At 37.4% G+C, this 24,282-nt stretch overlaps 1 protein-coding gene across 9 annotated transcripts in view; it reads left to right on the plus strand.

Moving 5' to 3' along the window:
* Positions 1-24,282, plus strand: part of Camk2d (calcium/calmodulin dependent protein kinase II delta) — a 250,729-nt gene that overhangs the window by 222,249 nt on the left and 4,198 nt on the right. For all 9 annotated transcript variants that reach the window (XM_090356660.1, XM_090356666.1, XM_090356668.1 and 6 more), the window contains 3 exons: positions 15,167-15,242; positions 19,749-19,843; positions 22,564-22,792. In XM_090356660.1, coding sequence (XP_090212786.1) covers positions 15,167-15,242; positions 19,749-19,843; positions 22,564-22,792 — 400 coding nt within the window. The remainder of the gene's footprint in view (positions 1-15,166; positions 15,243-19,748; positions 19,844-22,563; positions 22,793-24,282) is intronic.

Below are 24,282 nucleotides of genomic sequence, written 5' to 3' on the forward strand. Positions count from 1 at the left end.
TTACTAAAGATTGCTAACCAAACAACTTGTTTGAAGTAAGTTTGGAAATAACTTGAATTTCTACCTGTGGATAGAATTTACTATCATGAGCAGAGGTACTTTACCAAAATCCTTATTTCTCATTAGTGATATGTGCTTAGGATTGATCTGCGAACATATAGAACTAGAGACAGCCTTTGAAAGTCATTCCCAAGGTTTCAAAGAATTTCTGAATCGGTATCACCATTTTATCCCAGAATTATATTCTATGAAGGATTCCTTCCTACTAATGCGGCGGGGTTCAGTCAACTGAGACCCGAGAGGGAACCGTACCTAAATGAGTGGGACAGCCAAACACAAGGAAATGAGACCAAGACAGTGTTCTGATCAAGGTCTCTTTATCGAAAGTCAGAGGGGGTTTATATAGGGCTTTAAAGCAGGGGTTAGCGCAGCAGAATTTTTAATTTGCAAGAATATCATGGTAAGCAGGAAACGGGGCCTGAGAAAACAGGACATGGGACAAGTTAACCTGTGGAGATAACAGTTCAAACATTCCTTAGCATAAGGCAGAGCAGTCTATAGATTAACTTTGTCAAGATAGCCGTCCGGATGTTTCTAAACACAGAACAAAGCAACCAGTAAGTAAAGATAATGATCCAGATGTCTCTTAGCACAAAGTAAGCGGCCTAAAACTTTTTTACTAAGCCTATCATATTAAAAGTATTAGGCAGCAAGTTAAGAGACCCTGAGGCAGTCTCCAACAATGAATTTTCTAATTGTAAAATGCCATTCATTCACCTTAATGTCCTTGATAAATGATCATCTTTTGAATGAAGCACATAAAAGTAAAATATCATTTCCACACACAAATACACATCTATTCTAAGTGACCTTTTGCAGCTGATAGTTTGTGGTTATTTACATTTTTAATTCATGTTATAATACATCCAGATATGACTCACATGTTCAGCTCTGTAGTAGGTGGTTCGTGAATTTAATTTTGACTAGAATCACATCGTTGATACCAGTAATCTGAACCTATAAAACCAATATTACCCTATAGTATTTGGCTAAGATATTTCAATAAACACTTTTAAATTAATTTTGCAAACTGAATTTAGACGAGAATATCTCAAAACCAAACTGGTTACAAAATGTAATTGTGAGCTTTCCTAAGTGTTGGCTGTTCTGACTATTTAGGAAATTGTGGTCTGGTGGTATCTTTTCACTTTTACATATTAAGCTTTGAAAAAAATAGGATAACTAGTTCTTTATCCTTCTATTCTTATTACTCATCATGGGTACAACAGAAATTCATATCACTTTTTATGTGTTTGCAAGTGTGTCTCTGATGAAAATGGAATGTGCAAGTGATTTCATCTAAATAAATGTTGAAAATAAGTCTAAGTAAGTCTAAGTCTCAGAAGTTGTCATAGGCATTTGCTATCCAGGCTGATACTGCTTTATTTTTTTTTTATTGCTGTTTGTTGTTGTTAATTGTTTTCAGCAATGAAGGTCAAACACAAGGCCTTATACATGCTACACAAGCTTATTATCACTAACTTTCATTACCAGTCCAATGATTGATATCTCAGAAGGCTACCAATTGGTCTAGTTTGAATATATATGCACATATATTACATTAGTTCCTCTCCTTTGGATCTATAATGCTGTAGACAAATATACTATCAACTGATCCAATAGGTCTACAATTTTTCAGCTTAAAAATAAATTTTATAATTGTTGTATCTGTCTCACAAATGTTTTCATTAGTTCCCAGTTGTTTTTGTTTGAAGATGCTCTGTAAACAATGCATGAGGGAGAGTGGATTCGAGTGTATGTTTTGGAATTTCGTCTTGCTGTTTCTCCCTTTCCTGGATCTGAATCTCTCAGTTATTCAGGAAGATACAGGCTGGATAATGCTGTATATTGCAATGAAAGTATAAGTTAGTATTTTTGCAGCTACCAAAGATAAGAATTAGCTAGAAAAGACATGCATTCCTAGACAGATGATGCTGTTGTGTTTTCTAGTTGGTTCTAGCATCTTCTGGGTTATCCTGTTAGTCTTTTAGAGAACTATAAGCCAACAAGGGAAAGTGGATGTATTTAACACTTCAAAGAAGTGAAATGATATTCTTACAGTAGAAATAGCCATACAGCCGAGTGTCATGGCTCTTGCCTGCAATCAATCCTAGCTACTCAGGAGTCTGAGATCTGAGGATGGTAGTTCAAAGCCAGCCCAAGCACTAAAGAATGTGAGACTCTTATCTCCAATTAACTAGTAGAAAACCAGAAGTGACTCAAGCTCTTGAGCTGAAGAGCTCAGGGACAGTGCCCAGGCCCAAAGTTCAAGTTTCATGACCACACACACACATACACACACACACACACACACACACACACACACACACACACACACACACACACACACACACACACACACACACAAAGAAAGAAAGAACCAGGCAATGTTAGGTGTTAAAAGTGCTTGACTTCAATTGTTGATGCATGCTAATGTGAGAAAACTTGAAATCTAACCATGAGACTCTGCTAACCTGAAGACAAGGGAGGGGAAGGAAATAAAAACCCTCTAAACACATCATGAAATTCAAAACATTTGAAGTAATAACATTTTTCAATTGTTCCAGGATAGTCTTCAGAGTTCCTTCCAATGAACAAATCCTGGTATAAGACTACATTTCAATTAGTATTACTGCATATATATGTTTAGGTAGTTGGGTTTTTGCTTAATTTTGTTCTTTACCAAACTGACAAAGATTTGGCATGATTGGGGTCATAAAAATATCAGTTATTGAACACTTCTTTGGGTCTACATTGCATTTATTGTGAATTATTAATGGTGCTTCTTATTTTCTGATAATTTTCCTCTTTGTTAAATGTATTAAAAGATATTTTCATAATGCCAACCAACATAGTGGTCTAGTGACAATAGTTAGTAGTGCTGACAGCTGTAGTGCAGTCTGAAGCTTTCTTACCCTATGTGCGTTCTGCAGGCACTGCAGCAGGATAAAAGCTACAACCTGAAAAAAACATCATTGCAAAGTTTCAATTTTGCAAATTTGGAATAGTGAGCTTTTAATTTAAATATTTTGCTCTAGTCCTACTTGAAGATGGTAAACAATTATCTGAAATAAATTAAAATTAAAGCCTAATATTCCAAATATGCAAAATTAAAAGACATGTGATTTAACTTCCAAATGATGTTTTAACCGCTATCAAAACTCAAAATTCCATTCAGGTTTTTGGGCTACCTTGTATCTCTGTAGAAGTACCCACCTGTTTTTTATTTTTGTTTTTGTTTTTGTTTTTTTAAGTAGTCCTTTACAGGACTTGGACTCGATCTGTTTTGGTTACCTAAACTTCTTTCCTCTAAATTTGGTAAAGGATGTTAATTCACACGTAATAAATGAAAAGGTGTTAGACTCCCCCAAAGCAGCAAGTAAATGTATGAGAATTAATGTACCATCTATCTGGCAAATATCATGTAACCCTTCTATTAATTACAATAAAAAATATGAAAAAAAATCGTATGTATTAACCTGACTATAATGTCCCAGTGAAGTTCTTTTTTAAGAAGGAACTTAAAGGTACCTTAAGTACCCCTTAAAGAGCAAGGAATAAATAATTTTGGATTGACAACAGTGCTGCTTGAGTTTAAAACAGGGAAGCAAAACAGCTTTCTCAACTATGTGAACTCTGTCTTCTCAAATGTATTCTTAGGAATCTTGCCTTCCTGGCCAAGAATACTTTTCTCTCAGTATAGCAGTGCTTGACAAGGCATTGAGTACCACAGGCTCCATTGCTTTAATGGACAGAGACACAAATGATTGTGAATTATGTGTGAAATATTACAATCTACCACCTCAAAAAAATATTGTTTATGGAGTTCAGCGCTTAGAGATTCAACTATTGATTGCAGTTTTATTTTGAAAAGAATGCTACAACTTAATGTGGTTTTTCTTTCTCATGTTTATATTAAAAGAAAAGCTAATAAACTATATTTTAATTAACAAATAAAAAAACTAATGAAGACATATGACGTTCATTAGAAAGAGAATATGTTCATCAGTTCTTCCAGCTCTCTTGGCCTCCTCACCCAACTGAATTACTCGGGAAAATAATATATTGAATTTTACATTTCACTAAATCCAAGTGTTACGCTTTTCATGAAAGAATGATATCAGTTACCACAAATAAATTTACCTATTCACTACACAACAACAATAAAAGTGCCTGAGAAGGTCAGAAGCTACTTATGGATACATAGGATTCCAGTTGTTCTCAATGTATTTTTCTTTATGGCTATTAATATTAAAAGAAAGAACCTGGGTGCTGGTGGCTCAGTCTTGTAATCCTAACTACTCAGGTGACTGAGATGTAAGGAATCACCGTTCAAAGCCAGCCAGGGCAGAACGTATCATGAGACTTCCATTCCATGTCTATAGCACACAGAATTTTCTTTGTCAGTGTGATTTGGGAGATATTTTATCTCCATTAATAATGATTGCAGGAACTGCCAACTCTGCCTGTGTTTACATTTCACAATCAGATTTACTCTGAATGTTAGGTTTTATAACTTGCTTTTTGTTGCTTATCATTCTAATGGAAATATTTTCTGTGCCATTAAAATGTAACTATAAACATTAAAAATTAAAAAGATAAATTTTAAAAAGTTGGGCTAGAAGTATTTTTCAAGTGTTAAAAGTATTACCTGAGCAAGCCAACTAAAAAAGCCCTGAGTTTCAACTGGCAACAAAAGAAAAGGGAAGGAGAGGAGAGAAGTGGACAGGGAAAAGGAGAACTTTAACTTTTCTCCTGAAAGATCCAGGCCCTTTTCTGATTAATGTCATATAAAATTGATAGGAAAGGATTGTTACTGTATCAAAATTCAGGGGAAGCTAAATATTCTTTGTAACAAAACAAAAAAAAGAAAATTAAGAAAAATAACTGAATATTTTAAAAAATCCTCTCTTATTTACTTTTCAATGTGTATATTTTCCCCTTTGCAAAAATAGTTTGTATTGCTTAGTTCAGTCTAAACATACCCCTTAAAAAATGCATAGAAATTCTCTTGGCATAAAACACATTAAACAAATACTACTGAGTCCCATTTGTAATCGTAAATCCAAGCAGATGGTAAGAGTCTTCAAGACAGTTTCTTAAAATCTTTTTCTTCTATGTCATCAGCTCTTAACTGGAAATGGTATCACACCTAAGTAATTCATGGAGCATCTCAATACTTAAAACCCTCAGTGCTTTTCACAATGTTCTAATGTTTCCAGTATGTACTGGGCAGCTGGGGGTAAGAGTCATATAATTACTTTGGTGTGGTTTACTGAGCTCTTTAATAGAAGCCAGTGTTCTGACCACACATTTCTTTATCCCGGAAAGCTATTAAGGGATTTCTCTGTAAAAAAAAAAAATTCCATACTTATTTCACATACTGTTTTTTGTTGTTGTTGTTTTGGTTTTCTGTTTTGTTTTATTTTGTTTTTTGTTTGTTTGTTTTTTTTGCCAGTCCTGGGCTTGAGCTCAGGGCCTCAGCACTGTTCTTGGACTTTCTCAAGGCTAGAGCTCTACCACTTGAGCCTCAGCACCACTTCCGGCTTTTTTTCTATGTATGTGGTACCGAGGAATCAAACCCGGGTCTTCGTGCATGCTAGGCAAGCACTCTACCACTAGGCCAAACTCCCGGCCCACCTCTTAATTTTTTTCACAGTAAATATTTTTAAAAGTTATTTTTGAGTAGTTGTACAGATGAGTTGCCATTTATCAAAGCAGCTTATGAATACAATATATATTCTTTTATATTATCTTCAGACCAAAGAAAATTCTAGGCATAACATGCCCATACATTTTATGATCTAATAATGTCCTTGAAAACTTTTTTTTAACAAAAATGATCCCAGTGCTAATTCTTTCTGCTCTTGCATGTGTATTTATCATTTATTGCTAGGCCATATGGGCTTGCAGGGATAAGACTAATAGTAGTTTTCTCCCTAATCCATCAACATTAACACTTTCAAACTCCTCTGCTTTATAGAGAAAGTACAAAAATAGTTTAAATAATTGCTTTTGGTCTTAACATCCTCAAATGATTAAAGGACTGAAGAGCTGATGTTATTGAACAGGTAATTTCAGATAAAAGGAACTGTATAGCAATTTCTTGAAAATATTCTGGTATATGAATGTGGCAACTGTTCGATCTGGTAATTTGAATGCAGTACTATAGGTTAAGAATCCAATGAACTCTAAGAATCTTTGAAAGGCCTGATTTTAAAAGCTAAAATATTGGAAGCTACTCTCCCCCATGTTACCCAATACATAACACTGAGAAATAAACATTTAATTGCACAGAACATACGAAGCATCACTGATTTGATAGACACCTCTTTTATAAGGTAACCACTAGCTGGAATATGATCTTGACTTGTTTATTTGCCTACTATAACTCTACCCCAGGTTGTATGTCTAAGGACAATACAGTTTAGGGCACCCAGTCGTGTGAAATTAGCGTAATAATTGATTACAAATGTGCCTCAGTGATTAAATAGTCATCTTGCCAGAGAAAGTTCAAAGGCATTTAGTTGGTTCAACTAAGTTTACGATTTCAGAATATTGAATTAGGCACTGAAGGTTGAGGAGTACAGACCAGTGAATTAATAGCAGCCACGCCAAACCATACCAGAGCACAGCTTCTGAGTTTGCTGGAGGACTTGAGAAAGTCACTTAACCTCCTTGTCATTTATGTATCTATTACAGCCTAGAAATGTATTACTACAGACCTGTAGAAGGCAGAAGCTACATTAATTAGAAATATAAATATACATGTTAAGAAAGAGCAAATTCCAGGCACTGGTGGCTTATGCCTACATTCCAAGCTACTCAGAAGGCTGAGAGGAAGGTTTGTGAGGCTCTTATATCCAATTAACCTGCAAAAGTCTGAAATGGAGATGTCACTCAAGTGGCAGAATGCCTGCCTTCAGTGAAAAACTAAAAGGATAGTGCACAGGCCTTGAGTTCAAGCCCTAGTATCAGCACAAAAAAAAATAGTAATAATAAATAAAAACTAAAACGAGTATGTGAGCAGAACTGCTAAGTAAAGGTGATTTACTCCAAACATGCTGAACAGCCATTTTATTTATCCATTTTTCTTTTTATTGTGGAAAAAATCATCTTTAATGGAAGGAAGATACTCTCAGTTGAGAAACATAAAGGCTCAATGCCTGTGTTCTTCTAATCAAATAACATAATATTTACTGAGATGAATTCCAGGAAATAGAAACAAGAAGCTTTTTCTCCTTCTTTCTTTCTTTCTTTTTCTTTCTTTCTTTCTTTCTTTCTTTCTTTCTTTCTTTCTTTTTTCCTTCTTTCTTTCTTCCTTCCTTCCTTCCTTCCTTCCTTCCTTCCTTCCTTCCTTCTTATCCAATTTGTTGGCTTATCTGTCTTTGGGAGGATAGGAATGGAACAACAAGAATGAACAAGACACTAGCTTGAAAATGAGCTGTAAAACTTGTGAGCTAGAACCCAAGGGAAAAACTGGGAGAGAATAATGGAAGAAGTGACATTGTCCAAAAAGAAATGTATTCTTTACCTGACTTATATAACTCCTCTATCACCTACATAGTAACACTTTTTAAAGCAATCTTTAGACAAAATTTACGTAACAATCTCAAAAATCCTAGTGGAAACCAATTTTCAGGCATCGGTGTAGCACCTTTGCTTAGTTCAAGTTTTAGTATAGGCAGCTAGATTCTTGAATATGATTTATCATCTAGTAATTTTTATCTCAATATACTGATTAGTCCAAATCTAAACAAATGAGAAGTTTAGCTTCAAATAATTAAGATGCTTCTAGGTGGTCTTTACTTTGCTTAAACATTCACTGGAAATCCCTAGTGGATAGTTCTATCCTTTTACATCTTAATCTGCTGTCATTCTATCATGAAAGATTACATCATATCATATATTGTGGTCATTTTGCTGAATGAAGCATCCAAAATCCACAAGAATATTCACAGTTAGCTCAGTCATGTCCAGGCTACTACCAAGCATGATTTTCCTATTTGCACTTATCTAGTATTTTAAAATGTACACATACCAGGCATTACCATGCCTGGAATGCTAACTACACAGGAGGCTGGGATCTGAGGATCAAGGTTTGAAGCCAATCCATATTCTTTTCTCCAATTAAAACAAACAAACAAACAAACAGAAGTAAAGCAATAGTTCTACTGATCTGAAAGGCAGAGGGACAGCCCCCAGGTCATGTTCAAGCCTTCGTACTGACACACACACACACACACACACACACACACACACACACAATGTAGACTCTATTTTAAGTGCATTCTTTATATAATTACATATGTATGTACTTATATATCCATTTGAAGAAACTGACTCGGACAGGTATTTGATTATCCTAAGATCAAACAATGAAGACTGGAGCCCCACGAGGAGCTGTAGTATTGAGCAGGTGACATTTGGATAGAGTGTTGGACTTAGTTTCCATCTCCAGACAGAAGAAGGAGAGTGGTAGAGAGGAAAAGTGGGAGAAAATTAGCATGCTATCATGAAGTTGGAGAAAAATACCACATTATCCTATCAGTGTACTTGAAGAAGAATGAACTTATGGGTATGGCTGGAGAATAGAATAGGTTTTATGGAAGCCCCCTTGGAATGAAATATGTATTGGGAAAACAAAGTAGGAAAAAAATTTCAAACAAAAAAAGTTTCAGTTTTCACTTCTAGAGGATATAGAATGGTCCCCAAACCTTAAAGAGACCAAGGGGGAAAACGATAGAGAAAAAGAAAGGTGGCACGGGCTGGTATTGGAGAAGATCTTTGGAACCAGAAGAACTGGAAGTTTCTGCAAGCCTGAATTGGCACTGTGGCAAGAGCCTAGGGAGAAGTGGGGGCAAATGTGTGAGAAACATTTGGCCAAGCAACAAGGAGCTAGCTAGTGATGTACTGTGGAATGGCAAGCAAATGAGGAAGACCAATGAGAACTAGAAGAGACATGAAATGAGCCCTAGATGCCATGTAACGAGAGAGGCTTGCAATGTGCCTAGAAATATGACTGAGATGCTTGGAAAGATTGAAAGCCAAAGCTATAAGGGATTTGGCAGCCTTCAGTGTGTGGTCAGAGCCAGAAGAGAGGGAGGGACTACCAGGGGAAAGCAAATGAAATGATGAAGAGGCCAGGAAATATGCCCTGTCGTCAAAAGTACCAGAGAAAAATGAATTACTCATGGATGTCTGTCTAGGGGACACAGAGATAGTACAGTCCAGAAGAAATCCAAGGATTTGAGCTGGGAGACAGTAAACTGAGGAAATGAGGAAGAGAAAGCATCAAAGTGGTTTGGTTTAGATGCATCAGAAAGAATTGTGTCTTTTCACATTGTCCACAAACAATAAGATTTGTCCTCTGACAAACTTATATAGATGGCAATTGAAAACGCTGACATAAACAAGACAATAGGATTGCAATATGAGGTGTAAAAAGGTCCTCGAATTGTTTTGTTGTTATTGTTGGTGGTGGTATATCTCTGTCTCCTGGAGAAATAACCCAAAGTTTGTGACATGCTAGACAGGTAATGTAACCAAATTCTAAGGTTTGTTTGGAGCCTTAAAAAAAATGGAAATATTTTAAAGTTCAGGTAGAGAAAAATACTGGGCCATTCCAGAGAACTTCAAAATCATGCAAGTATAGGTGGGTGCTAGTAGCTGGCAATCCTAGCTATTCAGGGGACTGCGATCTGAGGTTCATGGTTCAAAACCAGCCTGGACAGGAAAGTCTGTGAGACTCTTATCTCCAATGAAATTCCAGAAACTGAGACTCAACAGTGGTAGAGCGCTAAGAGCAAAGGAGCTCAGAGACAATGCACAGGCCCTGTCAAGAGCCAAGACTGACCAAAAAAAAAAAAAAAATGAGGGGGGAGAAAGAGAGAGAGAGAGAGAGAGAGAGAGAGAGAGAGAGAGAGAGAGAGAGAGAGAGAGAGAGAGAGGGAGGGAGGGAGGGAGGGAGGGAGGGAGGGAGGGAGGGAGGGAGGGAGGGAGGGAGGGAGGGAGGGAGAGATCATGCAAGTGGTTCAGAAAGGCTAGAGATTTGGCTGGATAGGAGAGCCTTTGCCTGGCAGGTGTGAGGCCTTCAATTCTTACCCCCTACACAGAAAAAGAAAAGGGGAAAGAGGGGGAGGCAGGGTTGGAGCCTAACTAAATAAAAGGAGAGAGTCCTCTGAGGAGAGAGAGGAATTGGGTTCTATTAAGATCTACATCCCTATCTGTTAAACAAAGAGGTGGTTTCAATCTGCATTCCCTTAGGGCATGGTTGTACTAATAGACTGGAGGAAGTGTTGATTGGTAAATTGTTTTTTTATATAATCACACTTTCAATTGTGGCTTTGTTTGTTGACTCTGCTTTGTGTTCTTTGCTTTTTAAAACACTGAGACCCATTCACATTCTTATCTTACCCCTGGAAGACTCTTTAAAAGTAAATATTTAAGTGAATTTAGCTGGCCTTGGGTGGCTCTAGCCTGAGGTCTGAGAATGTCCATGGAAAGCTCAGCATAGAAATCTTACCTCCAATTAACCAATTAACTACCAAAAGACCTCCAGACAAAGAAGACTAGGTTAGAATAGAAAAATCTAAGTGACCTAGTCCAGGTCCTGAGTTCAAGTTGAGTGCCAGTAGTGTGTAAACAAATAAATAGGTGCCGTAATGTGAGGAAAACATTGCAAACTACTGTGTGTGTTTGCATGGAAAACAGCTAGGAATGTGAAGCATCCTGGTCATATGCTTTTTCTCTCATCCCTTTCCCCAACCTGGAAATCCCCAGAAGCTACTTTGAGATCTGTGAATAGAAGCCTAAACACCTCACTTCTAGAAATAAAACTGCTGGGCAGCCAGCTGCTTGTAATCACAGTAGTGGTAGGGTTCAGGAAGCCTTGGTATTTGGAGAATGTTTAAGTGTTAAGCTCTCCTCGAGTTACTGTCATTAGAGATTCGTCCCTAAATTTCCCTGCTTGGATTTCTGCAATGATCAGCAGCGTGTGTGTGTGTGTGTGTGTGTGTGTGTGTGTGTGTGTGTGTGTGCCAGTACCGACACTTGCACTCTGGCACCTTGGTACTAACCTTTAGCTTTTTTGCTCTAGGCTAGATCTCTACCACTTGAATCACCTTTCTTGCTTCCAGATTTTCGGTGTTTAATTTGAAGATCAAGAGTTGAGAGATCTGTCTGTCTAGGGTGGCTTCCGCCTTTATTATCTTCAGATCTCAGCCTTCTGAGTAGCTCAGATTGTGAGCCTGAACCTAAAATCCTTTCTTATATTCAGGAAGAATGAAAGCCAAGAAAGTAGAACCTCCCAACAGAACATAGTGACTCAGCGACCAGACATGGGGACTGACTTCTGCTAAGCTTGCCCCCTGTCCCACCAGCAGCCATCTTTCTCTCTTCCTCTCTGTCAGATGGTAAACATGTAGCAACAGCTCCAACCACAAGCCAGCTACTATACAAAAATGATTCACTTGCAGCCTCTGGTTTCTTTTAAAGAGTCAGCTGTCATGTGTTGCCTGCCCTGTGACTCACTCACTCGGGGCTCTTTGGCCCCAGGGAAATGAGCACTCAAGATTCCTGAGTTTTAGTCCCCTCCTAAGCCAAGAGAGTCCTGTGGCTTCTCTGATGATACAGCATAGAAATATGCTGGCTAATTCCCAACTTCTGCTCTGCCAGAAAACACACCATTGCTTCTGAGCATCAAGAAGACAATTTTATGTGGCTCATGTTTCTGAATTTTTCGTTCTCTGACTAATGAAGCTCCACCAAAGACTCTGTGTGTGTGTGTGTGTGTGTGTGTGTGTGTGTGCAAGTGCAAACACATGTGCCTGTGCGTGTGGGTATATATGCCTATACACAAGCATGCTTGAACTCAGGGCCTGGGTTCCATGCCTTAGCGTCTTCACTCAACCACTTGAGCTTTTTGGTGGTTATAGCTAAGAGTCTCAAGGACTCTTCAACCCCAGCAGGGTTGAAACTGTGATTTTTCAAATCTCAGCCTCCTGAATAGCAAGGATGGCAGGAAGGAGCCAACACTCCCAGCTAACAATTTTCATAGGCACCATTTTGTTGGTTGTTTTAGTCAGAAAGATTGAGGCTGTTTCCAAAAAAATTGTTTGAAAATCCTCCCCCCCAAAAAAAAGATTGTTTGACAATCAGTTATAGAGCAAACTTAAAAATTTTATGTTGTTATTGTTGTTGTTATCATTTGACATAGAATTGCTATGTAGTCCAGGCTGAATGAGATGGATCTTGACCTGAATGCATCCTTCCTGAGCCCCTGGACTGCTGTGATTACAGACATGTGGCACTGTACCCTGCTAATAATTGCTTTAAAATGGGAATTTCACAGGAATGGGAATGTCTGGTGGCCAATTTTTTATACTCTCCTTTTTCTCAGCTTCTTCTCAAGGATGTCCTTTTCATGCAGGAATGAGGTCATCTGTCGTGTACTTTTTGCCCAAGCTTCATACTGCTGAGGCCACAGACAGATGAGTCACTATTGTCAGCTAAAATAAGCTAGGATGTGCTGCTGGAGAGACCCCTGCTAGCACCTTTGTTGATGTGCTTTGAAAATTGATAATACTGTCCATATCCATCAGTGGAATGAACAAGGGTAATGTGTGTTTCAGATGTATGTAAGAGCTAACGATCCCAGTGTTGTATTACTTTATTTTACATAAGTAAAAAGCAATTGTGTACTCAAATCTGAATTTTAACCTATACATTGTTAACAACTATTTTATGGACAAGTGTGTGTGTGTGTGTGTGTGTGTGTGTGTGTGTGTTACGTCAATATTGGAACTGAAACTCAGAAACTTGAGCAGTCGCTTATCCTTTTCACTTCAGGCTGTCATGTTACCATTTTAGCCATATCTCTACTTCTTACTTTTTGGTGGCTAGTTGGATACAAGAGCATCTCAGACTTTATGCCAGGGGTGCTTTTTGAACCATGATCTTCAGATCTTGACCTTTTGAGTAGATAGGATTACAAGCATGAGTCACCAATGCTTGCCATTATCAGATTTATTAGATAATCAGTTACCATATTTGTCATAAAGCAGTTTCATATAGTCTTGATGAAGTCTAATTAGGCTTACAGAATATTGATTTCTTTTTTTCTTTTTTTTTTTTTTTTGCCAGTCATGGGGATTGAGCTCAGGGCCTGAGCACTGTCTTTGGGCTTTCTCAAGGCTAGAGCCCTACCACTTGAGCCACAGCAGCACCATTCCTGGCTTTTTTTTTTTCTATGTATGTGGTACCGAGGAGTCGAACCTGGGTCTTTGTGCATGCGAGGCAAGCACTTTTGCCACTAGGCCAAATTCCCAGCCAGAATATTCATTTTTTAAATAAGGATTCATCACCTGGATAAAAGTGAACATAGAATTTAAAATTAAGCTTGTGATCAAAATCAACAGATCAGATTCATAGAATATCCAAAACTGACGTTGTAAATGAGGGATTAGAAGTAAATGTTAGCTTTTTGAAGATAAATTCTAGTTTCATTACCTCACTAAGATAAATGGGAAATATATTTTTATGTCTCCCTTCTCCATTCCAGTCTATTTAGAATGACTTTAAGAGAGTATAATAATGTCCCTAAAAACAAAGCTCAGGACAATTTAATTTTTTTAATTTTTTAAGTTTTTAAAATTTAAAAAAGTTTTAATTTCATGAGTAGGAGAGTAGAATTCTACAAAGTTATCATGTGTCTCAACTGCTCAATTCTCACATGTTTTGGGTATCTGTTTTTATTAAAGGTATTGGCCAAAGCTTTTCAAGGGATTATTAAAAATAATAATAACATATTCTTTGCCTCTAGGGAACTTGTAGGTAACTGGGAAAACAGTTTACAAAATGTACAAAATTTGAGAACCATTTTAAACAAATAATGTGGTTTAACTAAAGAAAGTGCTAAGGTATAGCATCGATATACTTAAAAGTGAATGGCACACACATAAATAGGGGGAAAATTTTAAGGTGGTTGTAATCAGAAAAGAATTTACTGAATAAGTGAGATTTGAGCCAAATCAACCAATAATAATTGTACCAGTTGTGGGCTAGAAATAGAAACAAATCATGTTTGGTGTTTGGGTTTGACAGAAGTCTCCATCTGCTCTTCAGCCTACATTCATAGCACCAAAGCTCAAAGCCTCTTTTCTAATTTACAGTTTGCTAAAAGCCATTTGTCTAAGTAGGATGGCCCCTCACAATTTTGATATTGTGTTTTGTGGGGCCTGAGATCAACAGCAGATACATTTGTAACTTGTTAACTATCTCCATGTAAGAAACTTTAAACATATACATTCGTAGATTCATCCTTTTTTGAGGTAAATTTATTTGATTTTCACAGTGACTAGTGTTTTCTAATTGGCAAGGAATAATGGTGACTCCCAGAGGTTAGAGCCCTATTCAAATGCAGGTCCTGGAAAGTTGAAAGGTGAGCTTTGGCTCAGCCTTGATGGGGGGGGGGTGAAGTCAAGCAATTCAAGCCCCAGCACTAGCACAAAATTTTTTGATTAATTGATTAGTTAATCTTTAAAAAAAAATGTGGTTTCTGCTGGGCATCAGTGGCTCAAGCCTATAATCCCAGCTACTCAAGAGGCTGAAATCTGAGGATCATGGTTCAAAACTAGGCCACGCAGGAAAAGCCCATGAAACAATTATAGTCAAACAAGGAGAAGTAGAGACGTGGCTCAAGTGGTAAAGTTTATCAGTCGTGAGCAGAAAAGCTTAGAGATAGCTTCTAAGCCTTGACTTCAAGACCCAAGACTGGCATGCACACACACACACACACACACACACACACACACACACACACACACACACACAGGTTCCAAATGTGATGTTCTGGGGTAAGACCTTGGAATGTGTGTTTTCAAGAGTCTGAAGTGGCAGATGAGGCTGGTTCATGCACTCTGAGCCTGAAGCTTGCACAGTAGAAAGAATAGCAACCCACAGCCCATGATGAATGGATATTATGGTTCTATGCTACTTAAGAAAAGCAGCTATGTTATAGAGTTATATTTCATGTGCAATTTTGTTAATTATATTTTATTCAATGTTTTTCCTTTGTTTGCACCCAATGTTGCATCTTTGCTTTTAGCACGAAAGCAGGAGATTATCAAAGTCACTGAACAACTGATCGAAGCTATCAACAACGGGGACTTTGAAGCTTACACGTGAGTATAGGCACATTTACTTTGCTTTCATACACATGGGAAAAATATAATTTCTATACAAGTGAATTCTTCTGAAGTCAAGAATAACGCTACTTTATATTTGACCCTAATAATTCCCCTAAATTTTATATTTAAGGTTATTTATAATTTAATACTTCGTTTAATTTTAAATGATTTGATTTTATGTGGCAACATTTGTCAACATAAATGGCAAAAGGGCTCAAAAGAGAAAAATAAGTGATTTAAGATTTCAGAGAGCCAGTGGTTCACATCTGTAACTCTAGCTACTTAAGAAGCTGAGAATTGAGGATCATGTTGTGAAGCCAGCTAGCCAGGAAAAGTACTAAACAAAAAGAAAGAAAGAAGGAAGGAAAGAAGGGGGAAAAAGGAAGGAAGAAAGGAAGGAAGGAAGGAAAATTTCAGAAAGAGAGAGATAAGATGATCCAACTTTTGATCCAAGGATTAGAGGGTGTCTTTATAAATGAAATGTCTTTGTAGCTCCATATGCAAGAAAGCAAGGAGATTCAAAAGGGCAAAGATATTAAAACAGAAAAATACCTTTTCAAACAACACAACTTGGTCTATGATATGTTTTCTTCTGTAGTTCCATTGAGAGGCAGGGACAGAGAAAGAAGGATGGTGACTTCAGCTAGCTTCTGTCTTCAATCAGGGCAGCTCAGCGTTATTTCTATGGCTTCATTGTGCTTGTCTCCTAAAAGGAATTATATTCTTTGTTCTTTCTTTTTCCCTCAATTAAAGAGAAAAAAAGAACAATTTTAATGCTTAAAGATTATAAACTCCTGGATCAGAAGTTATGTAGTACATAAGATTACCATAGAAATTGCTTTGCTTTAAGCAGAAAGTATTCAATATAAGTTAGGTACAAAGACTTATTTCAAGAAAAGAAGAGTATATGAGTCAGAGAGTTACCTACTTAGGAATCTAAGGATATAAATCAGTCCGTGCCTTCTCCTAACCCCATAAACAAATTTACTTTCACTTCAGTGAAACAGTTAAATGCAAAAAAAGAAAAGAAAATCAATGATTTTGGTCTCTTCTTAGAAAAGTGTTTTTAGGGCCGAGCATGGTGGCTCACACCTGTAATCCTAGCTACTCAGGAGGCTGAGATCTGAGGATCAAGGTTCAAAGCCAACCCAGGAGCACAAAAGGACCTGAGACTCTTTTTCATATATTTTTTATTGTAATTAATAGAAGGGTTACATTCTATTCACCAGATAGAAGGCACAGTACTTCACAAACATTGATACCCTTTCACATGTAGGACCTGAGACTCTTATCTCCAGTTAAGCACTAGAAAACCAGAAATAGTGGTAGCTTTGAGCTGCAGATCTCAGGGCCCAGGCCCAGAGTTCAAGCCCCACAACAACAACAACAACAACAACAACAACAACAACAACAACAAAAGAAATTTGTAAAATGTGTCAAAAGATAACCTTTCCATATTGGATGGAAAAGATTGAAAAGTAGAGAAATAGTTAAAGACTGTGGAGTAACAGTGAAGAGAATAGGAAACAGAACAAGTAAATGTTAAGGAAGCATACTAACACCCACCACCTCAATACTGTGTAAAACTTGAGTGCAAAAGCATCACCTTACAACCAGAGGGGCAGAAGCTGCTGTGACCATGCTCTTCCTCCCAGAAAGACAGAGCAGGAGCAGGTGAAGGCTTTCCGATGCTGCTGGAATCAAGAATGGATGTCAGAAAGCTTTCATATAGATTTAATTTGCTTTAGTCCTCTAGTCCCACTCATCAGTATTTACTGTAAGCATTGTACCATAGAATGTGCTTTATTCTTTCTGTTGGTAGAACCTTGTTAGGTCCATAAAGAATAAAATACTCTTAAATTTCTTTTTCTTCTGTGGCTTAGTTGGTAGAGCACTAGCACTGAGCAAAAGAAGCTCAAGGACAGCCCTGAGGTCAAGCCCTAGAACCCGAAATATATACATACATACATACATACATACATACATACATACATACATACACACACAGACAGACAATTCTTTTGAAATAGACTGTAGCTATTGAATGGGAAAAAGTCACACTTGGTTGATTTTTGGTTCATGGAGAGAGAGCAGTCATAACCAGGAAAAACTAGAATGTTTTCTACATTGCCAGACAAAGTAAATATGTTAAATAATACATCACATTGGAGGCACATTGCCTCTTTATTCATTTTGCCTATTGAAATTGTACTTTCAGGCCCAAGGATAATTCAATAAGACTTCCAATTGGAAGGTTTTTAAATGGGACTATGTATAACTCTCTCAGCAGGTCCATAAAACACTTGTTCACAGAATGTGCACACATATGCACAGACACATACATTCAGGCACATCTAAAAATCTGTGAACCTTTTTAAATACAAAGCTTATTATGGACTGTAGATGATGGAAGAAAAGATGGATGGAAAGATGGATGTATGTTGATGGATGAATGGATGGATAGGTAGATAGGCAGACAAATGAGAGAGAGAGGGGGGAAAGGAGAGAGGGAGGAAGCAAGGGACGGAGGGGGGAAGCAAAGCTTTAACAAGCATTAACTCTATTGTCTCTTTTGAAACTTGGATAAAGATGCATCATAACGCAGTGATTCCAGATGATACCGGAGTTGCTGTGAAGTAGAAATTTTGATTCAGAAATTCTAACAAACCAAATTCATATTTGTAGAGAAAATAATAGCTGCAGGAAAAAATAAATTCATGTTACTATAGGAACAATATTCCTATTTTGCTCCTTAAGAAGAGATTATATATATTTGATTTAAGTCCAGCAGAGAACCTGAGACAAAATTTATAATCTCACTCCCGCCCCTGTGTTTAAGGCTTTGTAACTACAAAGGATAATTGCTGTGATTTTCTGTGCTAAAATTGTTCTTCATCTCTGCTCCATATTGTGTGACTAGTGCTGCACTTTTTGAAAACAACAAGATAAACTTTGAAGATATGTTTTCCTATTGAATTGAATAGTTAAGAAATTTTGTGTCAGACATGGTAGTGTATGCTTCTAATTCCAAAGACCTAGAAAGTGGAAATCATATTTCAGAAAAATCTTATTTCAAGTACATTGTAGGCAAAACATTACCGATTTAAAAATATGCCAGGCTTTATAGTTTATAGCTGTAATCTCAGCTCCAGAGAAAGCACAGGGGACTGTGGTTTGAGATCTGAACTGTGCAAAAAAACAAAAACAAAAACAAAATATCCCATCTGAAAATCAACTAAAAGCACTTGTCTAGCATAAGTAAGACTGAATTCAAACATCAGTACCACAAAAGAGCAAAAGAAAATAACAAGGGAAAAAAAAGGAACAATAAACTTTGCTACCTAAACAGAAATATCTGTATAAATAAATACCAGAAATTGCCCCATGCATAGTATTGCCCTTTGGAAAAAATGAACAAGCCCAAATCCTTTGATGTGTAATATTTTCTCTAATTTAAAAATTCTCTCCAATTCTCCAAATCCAGGTTTGGTTATACTCTCTGTAAAACCTTCCTGGGTCATTCCTAATAGGGTTTCCTTTCCACCTTGTTTCCATTGGGCTTAGCATTCCATGAGCTCCATATTGGAGGACCAATAACAGCCTCCAATACATAGCCAGTAGATTCTCACAGATACTTTCCAGCTGCCCTCTACATTCCATCTATTCTCATTCATAAAATCCCAGCTCAAATTTGCATTCTCTCTCAAATCTTTACTAGGGATTGTTTTCTCATATTTGACTACTTTGCCCCAACTTTTATTTTAATATTAATTAATGTGTGTTATAAATGCTTGTTTGGAAGAATAACTGTTATGCAGTAAGTAATTCAACAGTTCCTTATTAAATACATTTCCCTAAGGGAAGCCCAAGGGCTTTCTCTGAGTACTTAGACTATTTATCCCTTTATTGAGTTACACTGCTGAGATTATAAGGAAAACCATTATGTGCATTTAAACACCCCCCCCAACACACACACATTAATTTTATTCTGAAAGTACAATGAATCTTAATAGCCATTGAGACAGGAGATGTGATGCATTCTTTCCAGTCAATGATAATATTGTTAGAAAGTATGTTCATCAAACATTGTTCTAGTAATACCCAATTCTGGAACTTGAAAAGACTCTATAAAACTTGGAGGATGTCTTAGACTTCAATTAGGAGAATATTGGAATGTTTAGAAATTATTTCTGGAATGATAAAAGTTAGGGAAACTTGTAGAATTCCTCTTGAAAACTGAAAATTACAAATTTCATAAATGAGCCACTCTCCTCCTTGGAATATGTTTTGTTCCTATCAAAGGTCTTTGCAAAATGTTTTTCTGGAAACTATTGTTGACCCAACTTGCTGTATTCTATGACAGAAAATATATGGGTGAGATTTTTAGGTGTTATTTAGGGATTCCTTCGTTTAGAAGATGGATGAATATGAATTCTTACGTGTGAAACAACAAAACTTATCAGGCACATTTTTTTTTACTGATTATTTTTCTTCCTATAGAAAAATCTGTGATCCAGGCCTCACTGCCTTTGAACCGGAAGCTTTGGGGAACTTAGTGGAAGGAATGGATTTTCACCGATTCTACTTTGAAAATGGTACCTTGATCCCAAACCTTGTATAACCTAACCTCTCCATTTGTTCTGCCCATGTCACTCATATCTCCATACTCTTTGACTCTTTTTTGCCATGATTTTTTTATCTTTTCAAAAAATTTTATTGTATTGCTGTGGTGATGTACAATTACTTCTTGAATATTGTTACTCCTTTCCATGTTTTTCTCCCACTTTCCTTCTCCTCATTCCCTCACTCATCTTATTTTTCCCTTACCTTCCCTTTCATGAAATTTTTTGCCTTCAGACAGCATTAGAGATTTTTGGGTCCTTGATATTAAGGTGATAGATAGATAGATTATAAATGTATACATTGCTGTACACATATAGGCAAATATCTCCAACTAAAATGTATGTTGTTTTGTTTTGAAAAGTAATTGTGCTGTATAAAAAGTAATATTGACTAAATACATTCATTAAATCCCAATGAATGTATAATGTAATCTATAAAATGCTACAAAAATTTATCATTTCATGTTTTCACAGAACTACTAATATAAATTTTTTTCCAAAAAAATGCACAGTACACTATTCAACATGGCATATTTGGTATTTATTTTCAAAGTAAATGGAAAAAAAGGAGAGTAATGAAAGAAAAAGAAACTTCCATTCATATTGCAAGTGCTTCAGGGATCTCACAGGATGCATTTTAAAATCTGACAAAGCCAAGTGTACTGTAGAAATCGCACAGGTCATCAAGAATAATGTAAACCATAATTTCCTTTATTCTTTCCTTAACCCAATAACATAATTGGACCATACATTATATAGATACATGCATAAAAGTGAATTATGCACGAAGTGAATTCAGTCTTTCCACAGTGAGATATCATAGGAATAATAACACGATAATGAAGTCACTCTGGTGACTAAGTGTTAACAAGAATATCTGCCTTGGCACTGATTTTTAAGTTAAGATGTACTGAACAAAATTACACTTTTTTATATACACTAGGCATTTACAGACAAACAAGCTGAAAAGATTAAGTGATAAATTCCCATTCACAAAGGTTCAGTAAATGTTTACAGCCTTTCTGAATTCCAGCACTCTGATGTTTCATGTCCTAGTACCTCCGTTGACACTCAACTATTACATCTCATCTATAGTAACAAAAAAAAATTGATTAAGCCAGGTACTGGTGACTCATGCCTATAATCCTAGCTACTCAGGATGATGAAATCTGAGGTTTGCGGTTCAAAGCCAGCCCAGGCACCAAAGTCCATGAGGGTCTCAACTCCAATTAACTACTAGACAACTAGAAGTGGAGTTGTGGCTCAAGTGGTAAAGTGCTAGCCTTGAGTCAAAGAGCTCAGGCACAGTGCTCAGGCCCAGAGTTCAAGCACCACGACCAATCAAAAAAACCCAAAAATGTCATTTGCGTTTTAACCTATTTCAGCATAATTATACCATGACATTGTATAAATACATATTCTTAAATATATATTTTTCATTATGGCCCATCTTTTACAATTTTATTTTTATGTTTTCTTAAAAAAACTTCTTTATTAAACAGAAAGGTTATAGTTACAGTAGTCAGGTTAAGTACATTTCCTTTTGAACAATGTCACACTTTCTGACCCTCTCTCCCAGTTTCTCTCTCCCACCCCACCTACAAGTTGCATATAGTTCATTTCAACATGTCCAGCGAGTACCACTGCTGCATTTTAAAACTTTTTAAATGTTTTATTATCTTCAAGTAGTTGCAAAGCAGTTAATGAATACAATACAATGCATCTTGATTAGTGTCACCATCTCCAACATTCTTACCCCCTGCCCGCCACCCCGCTTTCAACCTACCCTCCTTCCCTTGCTTTTCTTAGTTTTGTGGTATATGCGATGGATTCTTATTTGATGGTCACAATATCTTTTATAATTGAAGAGTTATATCTGAGAAGTAGAAGCATGCTTGAGTAACAGCAGGAGCAGTTCCATCCATTCTGTTCAGCCCTGTCAATGAGTAATGGACACTAAATCCTCCCATCTTTTAGTCACTTAATTCTAACAGGGTACTACTCTCCAAACACATGTCTGCAGCCTGATGAAGACCATCTAGTCAAAAGAAAACTAGAGGGCTAGAATCAGGCTGTGTGGTCAGTACTGTAGGGTCACAAATAGATGAACAGAGCTGGGCACTGGTAGTTCATGTAATCTAGCTACTCAGAAGACTAAGATCCAAGGATCAAAGATAGCCCAGGCAGAAAAGTCCATGAGACTCTTCTCTCCAATTAACCATGCCTCCCTGTCCCCCCCTCAAAAAAACCCAAAAGTTAGAGATATGGCTCAAATGGAAGAGAATGAGCCTGGAGCAAAAAAAAAAAAAAAAAAGCGAAGGGATATTGCCCAATCCCTGAGTTCAAATTCTGGTACCCAGTATGTGTATATGCGTGTTTGCGCGCTCACATGTGCACATGCACACGCATACACACACACACACACACACAGTGGATGACAACAGAAACAAATTGGCCAGCCCATGTCCAACAAACATTATTTCCTTCCCCTCCTCTTCTTCATTCACAAAACCACCAGCAGCTATCATGGCAAATTTCCCAGTGGGCCATTCATTAAAATGTCAGGAGTCACACCTAAGCAAAGCAGGAGTGGTCTTCCATTCAAGCCATCTCAAGGGAACTGAGGACTGATTTTCAGTTTACACAGAAAGTAATTGTTTTTTTCCTTTTCTTTTCATGGTGTTCTCATTTAGCTTTGTCCAAAAGCAACAAACCAATCCACACGATCATCTTGAACCCTCACGTCCACCTGGTGGGAGACGATGCAGCCTGCATTGCATACATCAGGCTCACGCAGTACATGGATGGCAGTGGGATGCCAAAGACAATGCAGTCCGAGGAGACCCGTGTCTGGCATCGCCGGGATGGGAAGTGGCAGAATGTCCATTTCCACCGTTCTGGGTCACCCACGGTCCCCATCAAGTAAGTCCAGCCTGCCGCCTTCCTTGTTCATGTACCTGTGATCAGAGCCTTCTCAATATGTGACATTTACTGATAGTGGCGGGTTACATTAATGGAAGTCTTTGTGAGTTGCAGGCTGATACAGGCCTTGCAAGATAGTTTTAGATAAGAAGTAGAAGTTACCCTATCATAGGTAACTTATCATAGGGCTAAACTGGGTGAATTCCTATGCTCAGCCCTAATATTTATGACTTCATTTTGTTTCTTATTTTTTTATTGCGCCCATACTGAAGCTTGAACACAGGGTCTGGGCACTGTCCCTTAGCTTTTTTCCACTCAAGCTGGTGCTCTACCACTTGAACCACAGCCCCACTTCTGGCTTTTTGCTGGAGATAATTTCACAGGCTTTTCTTCCCTGGCTGGCTTTAAACCAGGATCTTCACATCTCACCCTCCTGAGTAGCTAGGATGAAAGGCATGAGCCGTCAGTGTCTGGCTATGACTCCATTTTCACAATTGGTAGGGGAAGAGGGTAAGGAGAAGCAGAAAGGAGAATTTTCAGTATGGCCAATGTATCCTATACCGGGGCTTAGGTACTGCTGTGAGGGAAAATGTGAAAGACAGTATGTAAAAGTCCAGGTGGGAAAGTATCATCTGGCTACTTTAACTCAGTCAATAATCATGATAGCACTTATTGCAATCTAGGTGCTTCCCCTTTGCCAGATACAGTGTGAGATCAAAGACAGTACCCTGAAGGAGCATGCATGCAGTTTAGAATGCAACTAGTCACTGCCACCACAAAAGAACTATAAAATGAAATTTATAATCAACTCCCTGGTAGAGAGGTGGAATGAATTAACCTGGCTCACTGTTTATAACAGTAGGGATATATACTTTGACTATAAAGTAGAATTCTGAGTGAAAGCTCCCATGACAAGAGACATTTGAAGACATGAAAAGATAGAACAAAGGGAGACTGTCCAAGCTAAAAGAACATCATGGGGAGAAAGATTGATTGTTGGGAAAAAGGAAGCAAGGAGCAGAATTTAGAATCAGTTGGAAGACCATTGCCCACTACTTATCTCTTTCAGAATTCCTCATCAGAATCTGGATCTTTTTGCTTTCCTTACTTTTTTTTTCCTATTGTCTTTTGTCTCTCTTTTCCTTTTTTGTCTCTCTTTTCCTTTTCCTTTCTTTCTTTCTTTCTCTTTCTTTCTTTCTCTCTCTCTCTCTCTTTCTTTCTTTCTTTCTTTCTTTCTTTCTTTCTTTCTTTTTTTTCTTTCTTTCTTTCTTTCTATTTTTGTTCCCATACTGGGGCTTGAACTTGGAGAATGGGCACATCCCTTCACTTTTTCTCTCAAGGCTGGTGCTCTACCTCTTGAACCATAGCTCCACATCTGGCTTTTAACAAAAATATTTTTTTTTTTGAGATATGAGTCTTATCTTGTCTGCCCAATCTTTCCTGCCCAGGCTGACTTTCAGCCATGATCCTCAGATCTCAGGCTTCTGAGA

Source organism: Megascapheus bottae, chromosome 23, assembly GCF_031878675.1.
Source record: "Megascapheus bottae isolate mThoBot1 chromosome 23, mThoBot2.hap1, whole genome shotgun sequence".
Lineage (NCBI taxonomy): Eukaryota > Metazoa > Chordata > Mammalia > Rodentia > Geomyidae > Megascapheus > Megascapheus bottae.